Consider the following 17,607-nt stretch of genomic DNA (forward strand, 5'->3'; position numbering starts at 1 on the left):
ATCAGAAAGAACCTTCTTTTACTGTACACTGTATCTGCAGTTTTGTAGGCTGTCTGTTGCTGGGCAGAGGGGAAGGGGGTTTGGTTGCCTTTTTAAAAGCAGGTAAGAATCATAAAATTAAACAAAATCAAATTTTTTGCCTGAAATATTTATTTTGGAACACCTCAAAAATAAAACAAGGACAAGGAGACATACTATGAAATGAACTGTTCATGGAAGGTGTTAGTACAAAAGACCTTTTACAACATATTCAATTTTATTCTATTTTTCCTTCTCCATGTAGCTCTAAGACAATTATTGGCTTTTGTTTCTTGTCATTTGGACATTTTCTATTCTTTGAAACAGTAGTATTAAAAAATTAATAGAAGAAAAACTATGACAAGGAAGCACATAGACAATTATAAGCTGAAAGATGACTGGCTGCTGCTTCCAAGGGTGTCAGATCTTTATGTTGAATTATTCAGCAGAGGCCACCTGCAAGGAGTGCAGTAGCTGAGCCAATCCTTCTCATCCCCAGCAAGGGATCACTTCCAGGACCTAAGCTGCAGCACATACAGTATCCTTGCAATTGTCAGCAAAGGTGCCAGTAGTACAGATGTTTCCTCAGCAGCCACAGCACACCTGTGCATTCAGGTATCATGCTGTCTGATCAACAAAAGTATGACCCCAGAACGAGGGGCAGAAATTAATATTCTGAAGAAACAGCAGCACCTAAGTATACTTGCACTTGTGTCAGATGCCCTTTCATGGATGAGGAGCAACAACTGGGTAGAGAGGAATCACATCAGCCAGAAAACTGAGTATCAATCTCAATGTGAATGTGCACCATGTTTAATTTTTTCCTGTAATGTAATTACATTATCTTAAAGTCAATACAATTTGTGAAACTGACAAATATAAAAATGACATAGCAGAACACTGACAATTGTCTTGATACCAGCATTCATCTCCAGTACCTAAGTTACACATTTGTACCGTTTTTGTTCACCAGAAATACAGAATTCTCAGTTATACATCTGTCACTTTTACTTCTCAGCTTTGAATATGGACATCCTGAACATAACCCCCCAAAATCTACAGATTTGCAACAACCGTGAACAATTTGCAATATATTTGCAATAACTTGTAAACACTCCTCCTCTGACTTCAGAAGAATCAGTGTAAGGAAAAAAACCACCACTGACCTTCTAACATAACCATTATGAATTAAACTTACTCAAGGTTTTAGAGAAAAGATTTTCTGCCAAATCTTCTGGTTTTTTTCAACTTGCACATATTCTTGTCAGTTGATTCTGAACTCCTAGATCAGAATTCTACTCAACTGGTACATCCTGTCAAGATTTGGACAGAAGAAATTCTTCTCAGGGTCCCAGCATGTGATGACTCATGCCTTTAGGACAGGACTTGGTATCACTTTCCTGGTCCTCCAGGCAAGCAGTTCCTGTGTTTCTGCTCTCTCTCCACTTTAATCTGTGACATCTGCACTAGACTTGCCTGTTCTCTGTGTCAATACTGGGGTTTTGTCTTTGCCCATAACATGAGAAAGGCAGTGAGGGGGCTGTTACCACAGGGCATAAAGCTCCCAGTGCTCATGCCTGTCTTAACCAGAGGAGTCACAAACTGCTTTATAGTGCTATCTTGGTACAAACTAGGACTTCATATAAAGCTGGATTTGGTCAACCAAAAGAGTTGCTCAGTGTTCTCTATTTCCCAGCTTCCTTTAACACGATCATACTGTGCACTAGCCCTTGTTAAGTAACCTACCAAATCACTCCATGCAAAAGGACTCCAGACAAGTACAGCAAACTTTTGTCAGTAATTCATTTCCTATGTTTTCCTTAGTACTTAAATTGGAATCTGTAACATTTGTCTAAAGCTCTCCTTGCTACCATTGTCTATGGAACAGATCACTTAATTATATAAAAACCTCAGTAAATTTAATGTAAGCTGCTTTTACCTATTACTGGAGAACTCTCTAATATTTTAAGTCTTTCACAAGTTTCTTGTTCAACATAGTCCAATCATCCCAAACATTTCTCCTTTTCATTATTTATATTCAGCTTTATCCAAAGATCCAGCAAAAGCGGATTTAAAAATAATGTTGAACTTTGTCTAATAGTACTATCAAAAATTTGTTACCCGTGTTGAAGGCTGAATGACCATTCCAAGATTTCACAGGGATTGGTAAGAGGAAAGGAGATGTTATCTACATGTCAGTGATTAATTCACTGTAAGGCAAGTAAACTCTGTCTTTATTCCCTTAAAATTTTCCTTGGCTACTCATCGTACAGCATCTGATAGCAAATGCCTGGTAGTAAATCTACAACATCAAGACTATTTAGTGCAAATACAAGACTGAAAATCTTTTCTGTGGGAGGATGTGAGAAGCAGCAGAAAGGAGGAAAACCAGAGCAGAAAAAAGGGAAGAACAAAACCTAGAAGCTTGTTTTCATCCTATACTTGCTGAATGTTTTAATACTATTATCCTGATCATAATGCTCTTCCCAAGCAATACCTTTTCACTGATGACCAAAACGGCTCCAGTTATTCTGAAGTTAACAGCTCATCAATTAACTGCTTCATTTGGGCAACTAATTTAATGAATGATGGCCCCGTTCCTAGAATATGCAGGTATGAATATTAAATGCTGATAGTGACTCACAGAGCTGGATTCCTACTGCTACCATTTCCCTGACTTTGCTAAAACATTATCCCAAGACATCAATACTTTACAATATAGCAACCACCATCAGCTGAATTATGATCTGGTAAAGGAAACCCTCTCCAATGCACTAAACCTTGAATTCTATTAGAAACACTTCTTACCTCGAGATCATCCTAGCATCTGAACTCACTCAAACACAGAATGAATGAAATGAGCTGCAACACAAATATGTTTCTAGCCTGGAAAAAGCGTACAGCCTTATGTTATAAATTACCCAGTCAACAACCACATCGTGTATTTTCCATAATAAATGTATCATACCCCAGCAGTTCAGGAATTAGATGATAGTATATCACTGAAGCTATTCCCTTCTGCAGACATAGGAAAGTAACTCAATTGTAGCAGGATAAACAAGAAATCTTCACATAAATTGAAATCCAGACAGCTACGTGGTGATCCCTCAGGATGGTTAGAGCTTTGAGATGGCCTGGTCTGCACTTTTCACACAGTCCCAGAGTAGGCAAGGTTGGAAGGGAGAACAGTGGGTCACCAGACCAAATCCCCCTGCTCAAGCAGGGTCGTCCCTGGAGCACATAGCACAGGATTGTGTCCAGGTGGTTCTTGAATATCTCCAGTGAAGGAGACTCCATAACCTTGAGCTCCCTCAACCTTTCCTCATAACAGATACTTCAGTTCCTTAATCATCTTTGTTGCCATCCTCTGGACTTGCTCCAGGAGCTCCATGTCTCTCTTGTGCTGAGGAGCCCAGGCCTGGGCACAGCACTCCAGATGTGCCTCACCAGGGCTGAGCAGTGGGGCAGGGTCACATCCCTCCTCCTGCTGGCAATGCTCTTCCCAATGCACCCCAGGATCCCACTGGCCTTCTTGGCCACAGGGGCTCACTGATGGCTCAGGAACAGCTTATTGTCCACCAGGAGCCCCAGGTCCCTTGCCACTGGGCTGCTCCAGCAGGTCAATCCCAGTCTGTGCATGGGTCTGTTCCTCCCTGGATGTGGGACCCTGCATTTGCCTTTGCTGAATTTCAGAAGGTGCCTCCCTGCCCATCTCTCCAACCTGTCAGGATCCTTCTGAAGGGCTGCACAGCTCTCAGGGGGATCAGCCACTCCTTCCAGTAAGCCTGCTAAGGAGGCATCTGCCCCTTCATCCAAGTCACTGATGAATACTGGGCCCAGTACTGAACCAAGGCCTCCAACGAGCTCCTGTGCCACTGTTCAGCCAGTTCTCAATACATCTCACTGCCCTCTCATCTAGTCCACACTTCCTTACTTTGCCTGTGAGGATGTGGTGAGAGACAGTGCTGAAAGCCTTGCTGAAGTCAAGGTGGACAGTGTCCCTCATCCATCCAGGTATTTGTTTCATTGTAAGCGACAGTTAGTCATGCATGATTTACCATTAGTGAATTCTTGCTGGCTACTCCTGATTACCTTCTTGTCACCCATGTGAACAGAGTTCCCAGAGAACTCCTTCTTGCCCTTTCTGAAGACTGGGGTGAATTTGTTTTCTTCCAGTCCTTGGGTGCCACTCCTGACTGCCACGGCCTTCCAAAGATGATTGTGAATGGCCTCCTCAGCTCTATCACCACTCATGGATGTATCCCATCAGGGCCTATGGACTTGTGGATGTCAGGTTTGCCTAGGTATTCCCTATCCCAACCCTTCTTCAACAAGGGAAACTCTTGCCAGCATTCCTTCACCATTGTCTCCCAGGTCAGAGAATCCTGAGGGCTGGCCTTGTCAATGAAGACCAGTGCAAAAAAGGTGTTTCATAACTCTGTCTTCTTTCTCTGCATCTTCTGTTACCAGGCTCCCTGTTTCGTTAAGTAATGGCTCCACATTATCCTTAGTTTTCCTTTTGTTATGGATGTATTTCAAGAAGCCCTTCTTGTTGTCCTTGACATCCTTGGCCAGATTTAATTCCAGATGGGCCACAGCCTTCCTTATCTTGTTTTTGCTTACTCTGACAACCCCTCTATATTCATTCCAAGTGACCTGACCCTGTTTCCATCTCCTGTGTATTTCCTGCTTATGTTTGAGTAATGACAGGAGTTCTCTATTCATCCACGCAGGTCTCCTGTTCCCTTTGCCCAATTTCTTGCTCATTTCTTTCCTTTAAGAGGGGTACATTGAGACAGGAACACTCTTAAGTATTAATAAAATTTACTTAGCAGAGACACAGGTTGAAGTTAAGAACAAAACACCCCATTAATTGGAATTAAAAAATTCCAACACAAAACCAAAAAACAACCCAACGCTTCAAGAATCAGTCTCCACTGTTCATTTTGTCCTTGCTGGGCACATCCTTCCTTTGGCTTTGCTAAATCTTAGCCTGTCAGCTTTCAACAATTTCTACAGTTGCAACAAGCTCTAAACAGTTCCCTCCTAGTAAGCACATCTCTGCAGCCTAGTGATGTTTGTTCTCTAATATTTATAGGAGTCTGCCAGCCACAGCTTCTGCTCAAAGCTTCCTCCTGGGTTGCACCATCCAGCATTCTAGGCAGCTCCTGACCTCTCTCAATTGCTTGGGGAAGACAAAGATCTCCTCTCTTTTTCCTGGACCAAAAGGCAACAGACAGAAGTCATCTAAGAAGAAATCTTTTTGCTTGCTGTCCAGATTTGGTGGTTAAACAGAACAGAGCAAACAACCAAACAGGTATTATCCCTCTCAAGGGAAATCAGGACAGGAATGTTTTAATCTATTGATATACCTGCAGGCAACTTCAGTAAAATCTATTCTGACATTTACCAAATCACCAAAAACCAGAGAGAAAAGTTCAGTGGAGTTTATATGAAGGTGAGAGAACAGAGAGTTTGCTAGATATGAAAGCAGAAAGCCTTAATAACACAGTACTAAATAATATTCAGCAATGCAGACTGAAAACCTGTATCTAAGGGTCTCAGGAGACATTTAATTAATATTCTGCCAATGATTTTAATTTTTAGAAGCACATCTATACATCAGATATCTGATTTTTTAATTAAAAGATTATAATAAAGGATTATTAAAAATAATCTAAAATTTTACTGGTCTCACCAACAAATTCTCAGTATTTTAAAGACCACAGAGAATATACTTTTAGCCTTTTCCTACTCCCACAATACACAACTGTTCAGTCACGAGAGCAGTACAATCAGAACTATAACCTTTGAAAAAAGTACTGCGCATTTCATTCTTCCACTTTGTACTTAGTCCATGGTTATATCTACACAATATTGTGTCAATCCTCTGTCTACCATGGGACACCACTTTCAATTAGTCCTTTTATTTAATCTTACAATGCCTGTTCTCACTGACCACAGCACTTTTAATCTGTGGATTTATGATAATCTAATGCTAATCTCTCACTGGAAAGGTTGCCTTATATATCCTTATTGTGGTTTTTTTGCCAAAAGAGAAGCTTACAAAAAAAAATTAGCTCTCATTTAGGCAGGAAGGAAATAGCATTTGTTTAACACAACAAGAGACCTTTCAGTACCTGTCTGGTGCCCTTGACCAACACACTATTATGGCCTCTCAATATGCTGACTGCCCCTTGCCTGGCTGCTCATTTCTGATAAGAGATGTCAACTCCCTGGGGTGCCATTCAGAGCTGACAGCAAAAGGCAAAAGACCCAGGAGGGTTATTTTCAAAGGTTTATGAAGGAAATAAGACATTTGCATGCTTTTGCAATTACCTTCTGATAAAAATATTTAAATTGTGGCACCACATAGCTATTATTGGCAGAAAAGCTTGAAAAGAAGATATCCCCTATTTGCATCATGCTCCATGTTCTTTCCAAGCACTTAGCCACAATTAAGAAATACTTTGCTGACAGCTCAGTCATTCAGTCACTATAAAATCTGCACTGTATTTTGCAATAGACATATTGTAACACTCCTAAAAGTAATACTCAAAGGTAATATACTGTTGTAATCTTGTCACAATCTAGTAAATAACTGAAATCGTTGCTGCATGTATTCATCTTTAGCATATCTGACAGATATTTTATATTGCCTTCTTTAAAATTATCTGTACTCCATACTGCAATAAAAACTAAATGGCCACTAATGGCACACCTGGCTAAGACAAGAAAGGCAGTAGCAAATCCATGGAGATACATGATAGCGTGCTTGGGTAATTTTAACATTAACACAGTACACTACAAATTTGTGTCATCATGTTAGATAGAATGTGTCTGGCTTGAATTATGTAGGCTGTCTGGAATTACAGCTTCAAAAACTGATAAAACTATACTCAACTCTTCATCCAAGGCAGATACAGTGAATTTCAGAAATGGAGATTCCCCGATTTGCTCAACTCGTCTATTCAAGAACCCACCAAGGAAATGGTTTGCCCTTGCAAAAGTTTTGTATTTGTAATTTGGTGTGCACTGTTCCTCAACATTAAAAAAATCAGTCTCACCTAACCTTTTAAGCTACATAACTGTAGGAAACAGAGGGAGAAAAATTACCTAGTTCAGTCCTCAGTCAAGGTCAGCCTCACTGTGAAGACACCTTTTTTCAGCCCACGTACAGGGTAAGCCATGCCTACGCACCTTACTGAGCTGGAGCCTTATGCAGCTACTGCACCTCGGAACTTGGAGCCTAAAATCTTATCACACATGAAGATGGAAGGCTGTATGGTATTTTCAGGGTGAATTTAGGGTTGCTGCTACTGTATCATTTCAGAATTCCGGGCACAGGTCACAACACGGGGATATACAAATCCATCTCTACTCATTTTAGTGCTTACTGTTTTAAAGGTATGGTAAACAAAGCAATAAGCAGGGTATAATTCTTTTATATCCACTTCAAACACCACATGCATATGTTTTACATTAAGTCAGCCTAGGAAAACTTTTTCTAAGTTTTTTATGTATTCCAAGACAAAGATTTTAGAAATGTTCATATGGTATATGGAATAGAACTGGTGACCCTTGTAAATAGCAAGGCACTGCATTTGTTAGTAGGATTTAAAAAATGCCCAAATACTCTGATTTTATTAAATGCAAATACTGTAGAGCTGGATAAATGCATCTAAATATATGAAGACTCAATTTCTGTTAAGACCAGATTTTACAGGCCTCTACTCTGATGTACATATACTTATGATTTCATACATTAAAGTGGCCTTCCAAATAATTTCGGGCAACCTCAGAGCTAAGACTTATATTATCAAGTAAGCAGTTTTCATTTTCCAGTGTTCTGAGGTAGGGTTCCTAAACCCAGGAATTTTGGGCAGTAATCCCATAACACATTTTACGAATATACTATCTCATAGTACAAGTAACGTTATGCTTTTGTCTCCTTATCGTCCCTCCATCCTCTCTAACTTACACTTTACCAGCAGGCAGAGCACCATCAGAGGTTTTTGCAGGCAATGAAGGTTTTGACCAGGTATTTCAGACCATCCTTTTAAGGTTCCTCATATTTGCTGGAATATAGGAACAGTGGGCTCTGAAAAGCAAATCACTGCTGGATCATAGCACTCTTGATGGGCCTGACAGAGAAAGCAATAGTAGACCAGATGCAGTAAGGTCTCTGTGGCCTCAAACAGGCTGACAACTGCTATCACATGGAAAAATCACATTTGCTGTGCTGGTATCATTATGGGCCTTCACTACATATGAGAGCTCAACCCTTTTTAAAGGTACATGGATTACCAAGCAATTTATTCCCTGTTGGTAAATTAGGGAATTGCACACAAACCCTGGATAAAGAGATACATTTCACTATGACAGGAAAGATTTGCATTCCTTCTTAACACTGATCTCTCACTGACTTTTGTACAGAGCACAACTAATCAACAAACCTCAAAGAACAGTCTCCAGTACTCTAAGATATAATGAGATTACAATCATCTTCTGAAATACATACTGAAGCTGAAAACTTTGAGGTCTGCACTACACAATGTTTTGTCTTAAAAAATACACATTTGTGTAGACACAACCTACACTCACTTCTCAACCATTCCAGATGAAGAGAACAGGTCCAAAAATAAACTTTTCTTTAAAACCCCCAGGATATTTAAAAATCTACACAGTTTATAAACAATGAAAGGTGCCACGTGCATCCACAATATCCTTCTCTTCATTACACAGAAAACCTTCTTGTGTATGCTATTAAAATTCAATATATACTTCTTTTTTCCTTATCCAATTCATCTCCCTTAGAACAGAGGTAACACAATGGAGAAATGGTACTTGTTGGAATCACTTTCTGACTGAAATAATTTGTCCATTTCTGGATAATTGAGCACTAGAATCATGGTTTTGAACTACAAAAACAGGTGCAAAAATGGTTAAGTCTAGGCTGTAATTTCACCTATTATTTCCTGCACATAAAAAGGCAAGCAACAATTAAAAGGAAGTAATAGAAATTAAGCTTTGAATATTAAAACAAATAGGCCAACTAGTTTTCCTTCAGGCATATAAGTTCAAGGCAGTGGAAGAAATTAACTGGGGGAAGACTAAAATATAAAAGTTAATCATATGGTAAGTAGAAAAAAATGCTTAATTGAGCTTGCCACTCATCCTGCTTCCTTCCATCCTGCATAATACACATGTAAAAACAGACTTAAAGACCAATACCACGTTTATTACATTGTTGTTCCTTTAGCTATTGTTATAAAAATGATGGTTTGTTCCCTTTCACCCCCTCTCCACCCCCCCATCCCCCCTCCCCATTCTTCAGGAATCAGTTAATTTGCCAAGAAACCACAGAAATAGCAATTACAGTTGCAACCGGTAAGTCAAAGAGATCTTTAAAATGAAAAATAAAGGGTATGCAAAAATTACAATGTATGTGCTCTAACTTACAGAAAAATGCGTGCAAATATTTTTGATGCTATACTATTTCTGGCAATTGCAGAGCAGTCACATTCCTCTGCTCGTGTGCATCATACAGAATAAAGAATTGCAAAGGATCATAGCACAGAATGGGCTGCACCAGTTCTTATCCAAGTAGTTTTCCCTGTTTTAACAATATGGGGATAAAGAAAGAGAAGGGGAAGTAAATAATTTTTGCATCATTATTGAAAGAAATGGCACTTTCAGATCACACATTTTCCCTAGAGAAACAACATGATGCAACAGACACATGTGATCAAAACACTGTATTTCCAAAACAAAACAGAATGATAGCCACAGTTTGATGTCCATTCCATTCACTTTGAGAGGAGTTGGAAAATCTAAACCTATTCAGTTAAACCAGTTTCTTTCTATAATATTCACCACCCTCTAGAAAAGAGTGTTACACAGTTTAAAACCCAAATGCACCTTAAAGAACACACCAATCACTGGCCACTCCACAGACTGTGGTAATTAAGCGAATCAAGATCTTCCCCCAGAGTTTTGGAATCAGCTCCTTACTTAGCTGCTACATTGTCAACAGCTGGCATGAATTACTGGGAACATTTGGCTAACTGGATAATAAGGAGGACAGCCTGTGGTTGGTCCAAATTCTACTTCACTGATCTGTTTCAATATATTTTTTTTTAAAAAATCTCATTACAGCCTCCTTTTTTTTTAAGGGGTAACAACCTTACAAATACTGGGTTTTTAATTCTTTTCCCTTGTTATGCACAAGCACTGTAACTGTATAACTCTCAGATGTTGCATGGGCCAGTGTAACCAAAGCTCCAGTTCTCTAAAATCTAATAATGCTTTTTTGCACCACTGATTCATCCTCATCCATATCACGTCTCGGCTGCTGTGGCAAAGGCTTGCTACTCTGAATATATTTTTCTACTTGCTAGCAATTCATAAGCACAGATCACAGTAACAAAACACCCAAACTCTGTTCCCATCTATCTTACTGAAGAGAAAATATTCGTGAGACCAAGCTTTCCCCGAGCCGCAGCTTTATTACAAGGTAAAGTCAAATTATATTATTACAGACTCATGCAACCAAATGCCACCCAGTATGACTTTATTACATTATTTGCTTTGTGCCTATGCAGTTATCAAATTCTCTCCAGCAAATCCACATAAAAACCCAGTTCTAGTGGAGTAACGTGCTCAAAAGCAGTTCTGTGCATGAGTTTCTACAGGGTCCAGTTTCCAGATGGATCTTTACCACAGGAAACTGCAGTGAACGGGTACATTTATTAGGTGGCCCTTCTCCTTTCCCATCCAACAGGTAACAGGGAATCTAAAAAAAACATCTCAGATTACTGTCCCCAGAGGACTGCTCAAACAACAACAAGTCTGATATAAAGCAATTACTGTATTATTGCCAGGCATTAACAAAATCCCCAAGTATTCAGGTAAATTCTGCATTCATGTTACACCATCAGGGCACTCAGTTACAGCTGTCCTTGAAAAATATTGGATTATCCACTGCTTTTCCTTCCAAAAACAAACACTCAAAGTGCTGGCATTTTTCTCCTCTTTGATAAAACAGCACTGTAACTTTTGAGGCAGCAGAGGATTAGTCCAATGTAATATCATGGCTAAAGCTGAAACCAAACAAAAAAGCTAAACCAATTTTAATTTTTTTTTTCATCTTTGTTGAGACTACTCTCAGACACCTCATGAATTCTAACAAGCATTGTGTTAGCATCAACATCTGGTAGCTTAGTGGGATGGTAACTCACACTTTTGCTGTAAGCTACCAGATGTTGCTGAAGGGCTTTTTAATTTAGATGGGCTGGCTCCATAAATTTATGTAATGTATATCAGTAATTCTCATTTGTATTATGTTGTACTTGATTGAGATAATGAGGAACACAGAGCAGTATCAGAATTCCCACATCATCACTGTTGCAGTGAGGGCCATCACTTGTGCATCATTTTTTTCACAGAGAAAGCAATCTAAGAGAAGGTCAAGCCAGCAGGATAAATGTGGCTACTTCCGGGATTTCAATCATGCCAGTCATAAGTAAATCACCTTTTGAAAGGTAGTTAATCCTTGCTGTAGAGACTAGAATTTATTATCACACAATTGTGGCAGGAAAAAATTATAAACAGCTCTTAGATTCTTGCAATCTTTTATACCCACACACTGCTACACTGATTTCCAGGAGAATTTGCACTAGGACAATACATAATAATGCATAATGTTGTGGGAACAGGGGAGAGAAGAGAAGAGAAGAATGCATACTTTTTAAAGTACATTTTCTAAGTAATGTGCTTTATAACTTAAAAAACCCAGAAGAAAGCACTGCTGATGGGCAGCTTTTTCAAAAAATAATCTCTTATTTAGAAAAGCTGATGAATGAGCAGAAATTCTACACAGAATAGATAATTCAGTACTTTAAGACCCAGAAATTTCCCTCAGATCCACACAAACACTGACCCTATGGCTCAGGGCTTACTTACAGAGCAATGCAATGATCAACTTCCATGCTTTGGGAATCACTGACAACAAATGCCCAATTACAAGGCTGAAAACTGTCATTACACTCCTTAAAAATTCCAAAATAAAAGAGAAAAATGGATACAAAAATAGTTTTGCTATGACACCTCATAACAAAAACTGGACACCAGCAGCAGAAGAGAAAAGAATCACATGCAACAACTTGAATGCCCCTCAAGCTCCCTATCCTATCACAGACAATCCTGACCTCAACAAGGTCCAACTGGCAACAGGGAAACAAGAGGAAAACTGTCAGCAATGTTTTGTGAGGAAACATCATGGAGGATTTCTGTAGAAGATCCTGACAACAGTCTAAAGGAAAAGCAAGGAGGCAGCATCTTAAGAAAAGGATGAAGGCGGTCTGTGTTCTTTGAAGGAGATAAAATGACACAAAAGCAGGAAATGCTGTCCTTCCCTTATCCTGAGGACTTAATGAAAGGTCAAGTATAGCCATCAATCAAGATAAGGAAAAGGCAACCAAAGAAATGACCTTCTCTGAGGGGAAACAAGCATGTATCAGATAGCACTTTTACTCTGATACATTACTCTATGTGAGAGAAAAGAGAGCACAGTTTCATGCCAGTGTTAATAAAAACACAAAAGTGAAAATTAAGCACTTGAGATGGAAAAAAGGCAAGCAAAAGCTTATTAAGTCAAAGGACAGCAGCCAAGGAAAAACTTGCTTCCAAAATCTGTGAGGAGTGCAGCAGAATTCTATTCCTCACCACTCCTGCAGCTGGGGACATGGCTTAGGAGGCATCTCCTGGGGGCAGCCACCCTCACTAGTTTGTTACTGATAAGCTGCAGGCTCATTACATGCACTTTAGATTACTGGTTTAAAGCTTGCTGCTTTTCTGAAAGAGAATAACCCACTTTTTAGTTATGCTTGACCTCACGCTTACAAAATTAATTTACAGTATTCCTCTGTGAGTTATGCTTATGCTGTCATTTTTGGGGATGAAAACTCTGATTGTGTGGAATTGCATCGGTAGTAGATAAAAATCAAACACCCCTCAAAATCAAAGATAAGTACTTCCTGGAAACAAGCCTTATGTGACTACCTTTTACTGGCATTACTCAGCTGGCATCATTTCTATTTCTTGGGCTAGTTTTTAACCATGGAATTGTTTCAAAATCACTCTTTGGGAAAGAATAACAAGTTTACCAGCTCTCGAGGTAGAAAGGCCTCCTCCTGACGAGCCACCACCAGACAGACAGTCTCGCCTTGCTTTGTGCTCCTCAGCATAGCCACGAGCTCCTCCTGCGTCCTGCCGGTGATGTCCCGTCCATTCACCTGCCAGCCACAAAAGAACAGAGGATGTCACATCTCTGAGTGTGGCTGCCTTTTAGCAGGTTTATTAGGTTCCCCTCACCTAACACAGGCATCATTCAGTACTGAGAGCAAAGAAGAATCAGCAACAGCTCCCATACTGTCTCCCCCTCTGGCCCTGTACAAATTACTTAACCTTTCTCCTCCTCATTTTCACCATCTGTTAAAGCAGCTCTGTTGTACTTACCCACCTTGCAGGGGGTTTGTGAGGCTTAATTAGTTTGTAAAGCACTTTGAAGATGAAAAGTGCAGAAACAAGACCTTAGTATTAAAACTGTTTATCTTAAGAGCTTTTTGAGGTTAGTAAGTAGAAATAACCCATTAGATAATAAGATTGTAAGTCACAAGACATCTGAAAATTTTCAACAGACCAATTTGAGCAAAATTGCCTTAAAACAAGCACTCTACCAGCTTGATATTAACTGGAGATTTTTGGATGTGGCTGAAGAGGCAAAACATGTTTTGGTCCTAAGGCAATACATTTATCTGCTTTAAAAACCAAGATCTTATCAGGTTCCCCTTGTTCAAACACCCCATTTACCCTTGTGAAAAGAACCGTTTTGCCACTTCATGGTGTAAAACACTTGTTGACAAACAAGCGACATAGAAGCTGTGAGAAGGACTTTTTTTAAACCAAGGGCAAGAACTGCAGTTCCATACATCAATAATATGTATGAGGAAATACAAGATTTATGACAAAGCTAGTGATCAACTTGAAACAATGCAAATACAATAGGCATTTATCCTAACCTCCAGAATTCTGTCTCCTGACTGCAAACGACCATCTTTTACTGCTGCACCTTTTGGTAAAATATTCTTCACAAAGATTGGACCAGGACCATGTACTGAAGAATCTCTGGTAACCACTGTGAAACCAAGCCCTTCTGGACCTAGAATGTCAGACAAAGAACTCACAACATAAATTTCAACATGTAAATGAAGATCATTAAAAGTAAGCAAACAATGTCAACAATGTCACCAGAGACTCATTCAGTTAATTCTTAAAAAAAGAAAGCAATCAAAAAGCTGTAAACATGAGCCAATTTTCTGCATGGTCTAGAGAAGAAATCTATTGATGTCAAAACACATACCCAAACCCTCTTAAAACAGCTACAGATGGAAATACTTGGGTAAGCACATAACAATAAAAAACAAGAAAAGAACTCTTTTTAAAGCATTTAAAAAGAGCATTTGACCTTCTCTTTAGGCCAGTTCAATATTATTCTTCGCTTTAATGTCAATCGTTTTTTTATGGAATCAGAGCATTGGAATTGTTTATTTATGAGCAAAAATATAATTTAGCAGGTTTTACTGAAACTTGGTAAATGGGGAAAATATCACATGATTTGAATGCCAAACTTGATGATGTGCGGTTCAGAAAGGACAAAGTAGTATTTCTAAGCTTCCATTAGTGAAGTTGTTTGCTGCTTGGAAATAAACAACCTCAAGTGTTAACAGGTACATAGTAACAAATAGGGAGTAAAATAAATATTAACAGGTATTGCTTATTAGCCACTAAAATCACTACAGCAGGGAATAGTAGGGTCTATAAAAATCTTTTTATATTGAGTGGTATTACTACCTATGTGATAGTTTTCAAAGATATCATCATGTCAGTATCACATTGCTACAATTTCTAAAAATATAAGTGTTTCAAAATCAAAAGCATTAGATCTAGAATGGGGAAATTCTTAAGTAGGTTTTATTAACACAAAGCTGAAGAGTTCAGAAGCAAAAACAAGTGATTTAAGTAAAGAAACAACAAAAATTAAGAAAGGAGATCTTGATTACATTCATAATGTGTTATGAGAATAAAGTTACAGACAGTTTTCAAAAGGGCCACTTCTAGGACCAAATTTAACTCTCAGCGAAATCAGAGACCTAAATCAAAGAGAAAATACAAATGCTAAATGGAAATTGCTTAAGCACATTTTACTACATGTTCCTGAACATGTTATTCCATTCAAAGACAGCTGCATGGTGCAGCAATTAAAGATATACACACAAATTTGGCCTCCTGACACCTGAATCAATAAGACAGAAAAAACAAAAAAAAAGGTTTGCAGAAAATAAAAAAGGGAAAGACAGGTAAATCTGTGGTCAAGCTCTGGGAGAACATGAAACAGAGCAGAAAAGATTTTTAAACATATCTTTAAAAGAATGTTATAACCGTGTTGTGGTCAATCAGCAGATTGAAGAAAATAATGAAGGTCACCAGCTAACAGTTCAAACTTTTATTCTATACTTATGAAAACACTGAACTATCTCTTAAAATCACTTGTTGCTAATGGAATTGCTTCCACAGTCAGTAACAGAGATGTCCTAATCAGTAAATTTGGATAACATACATCCAAAGTTTATTAGGAAGTCCACTGTAGAAAACATTACTATTTACATTCCTATACCTTTTGAAAGTTTTGGAACTTTGAAATGGTAAATAACTTGCTTGTATTTTCAATGTCACTAATTAAACTAAAAGTTAAGGTATTACTATAGAGAACATGATAACAAATTAATCATACCATCCCCAAAGACTTACCTTTTTTCAGGTCTATCTTTATTTTCTTTGCATTTCTCTTATTGCCAAAGCCCATAAGTGGAGACAGTGAGGGTGAAGAAGGCTTTCTACCCAGACGTGGGAGGTTGGGGCTCTTAGCTTGTTGCAGTGTTCCCTGTACACCTGACTCCAAGCTTGCTCCAGAAATATTAATTGTTTTCACAGCAGGTTTTGGATGAAGAGGAGGTGGATTTTTTGTTTTTGTAACTCCTTCGTCATTGTTCAGAATACAAAGAGGAGCAATAGCAGACTTCTCATACTGTTCTCGGTTATATGGAGGAAGCACTTCCAAGATGACACTTTGAAATTTCATTGCCTGACGAAAGATGTCCTGAGCCCTTTAAAATAAAGGTATGAAAATTCATATGACAAACTAGAAAATCTGGGGAAAATCTGAAGCTGTTTACAGAGAATAAGATGAAAATTTGCCTTGTGTTCACATCTACAGCGTCCTTTTTTAAAAAAAGTACACATGAAATAAGATTTCAAAACTACAGCATTTCCTTATATTTCAAGTAGGAGCAGCATATCTGTAGGAATTCCTAAGCTGCTACAAAATCATACCTGCCAGAATAAATTAATGAACATATTTCTTCATGCAGAGCATCAGAAAGAAGTTCTGATGGCAAAAGCTCATCAAAAGACTGCTGAAGTTACAGCTTGCTGCTTTTTCCAAGTGCTTGTCTGTTATGCATTTTCTTGTTGGCATAGAGGCACACTGAGCACTCATCACCAATTGTTCTGGTGAATACATCTACTCCAAGCAGGCTCAACTCTTCATTTTTTCCAAATCCAGTCTAATTGCTCTTCAGATTCCTTTGTAATCCCTAATGCAACTGCTGGCTGATTCCACAGCAATTAAATAGGATGAGGGTATGGGACACATAAACATTAGAAAAAAAATCTTGTGATCAAAACAGTGCAATTATTTGTGTTTCTACATAAATAGATACATAAATAGGTTGATATTACTCACATCTTTCAAGCAGCAACCTTTTGCTAAGTGGATATGCAGACTTCACATAATCAATGTTTTTACAGATGGGCTCAAATACAACACCAGAAACTTTTAGAGCATTTAAAGGGAACTCCTCCCCTTGATAGTGATAGGGCAGTGGAGAATTGGTTTTAAGCTAAAAGAGAAAGATTTAGGCCAGACATTAAGAAGAAATTATTTACTCAAGAGGTGGTGAGGTACTTGAACAAGTTGCCCAGAGAAGTTGTGGATGCCCCATCCCTGGCAATGTTCAAGGCCAGGCTTGATGGGGCCCTGAACAGCCTTATCTCTGTCCATACCAGTGGGGCTGGAAAGAGATGATCTCTAAGGACTCTTCCAACCCAAACCATTCTATGAATCTGTGAACTGATACCATGATAATGATATCATGCTCAGATTCCCGTGCATTGTAAGGCAATTAAGACAAGTTGTCCAAAAGAACTGTTCATAAAGCCTTCCCTGGGTTTTGAATAACCTGTAGATTTGGTCACTCAAGCTATGTTACAAACCTTGGATTCTAAAGGAAAGAAGGAGACTTCCCTCTTTCTAGGCTTTCCACTCCTGCCTTCTGTTGCAGTGGACTGATTTTCTTCCATACTGCAGAAGACCACTTGAGTACAAACAGAAGTAGCTGAAGCGTATTTTGAGAATGAAAAACTGACAACTTCTGCTTAGCTGAATTGGGGCAAGAGGGGAAGTAAGGG

General features: G+C 38.8%; 1 protein-coding gene across 2 annotated transcripts in view; it reads right to left on the minus strand.

Annotated features, from left to right (window-relative positions):
• PARD3B (par-3 family cell polarity regulator beta) overlaps positions 1 to 17,607 on the minus strand; it is a gene marked incomplete at its 5' end in the record, with an annotated part of 392,787 nt that overhangs the window by 195,259 nt on the left and 179,921 nt on the right. For both annotated transcript variants that reach the window (XM_083864789.1, XM_083864788.1), the window contains 3 exons: positions 13,185 to 13,313; positions 14,100 to 14,239; positions 15,889 to 16,244. In XM_083864789.1, coding sequence (XP_083720915.1) covers positions 13,185 to 13,313; positions 14,100 to 14,239; positions 15,889 to 16,244 — 625 coding nt within the window. The remainder of the gene's footprint in view (positions 1 to 13,184; positions 13,314 to 14,099; positions 14,240 to 15,888; positions 16,245 to 17,607) is intronic.

This window comes from Zosterops lateralis (genome assembly GCF_965231275.1).
Source record: "Zosterops lateralis genome assembly, chromosome: 7".
NCBI lineage: Eukaryota > Metazoa > Chordata > Aves > Passeriformes > Zosteropidae > Zosterops > Zosterops lateralis.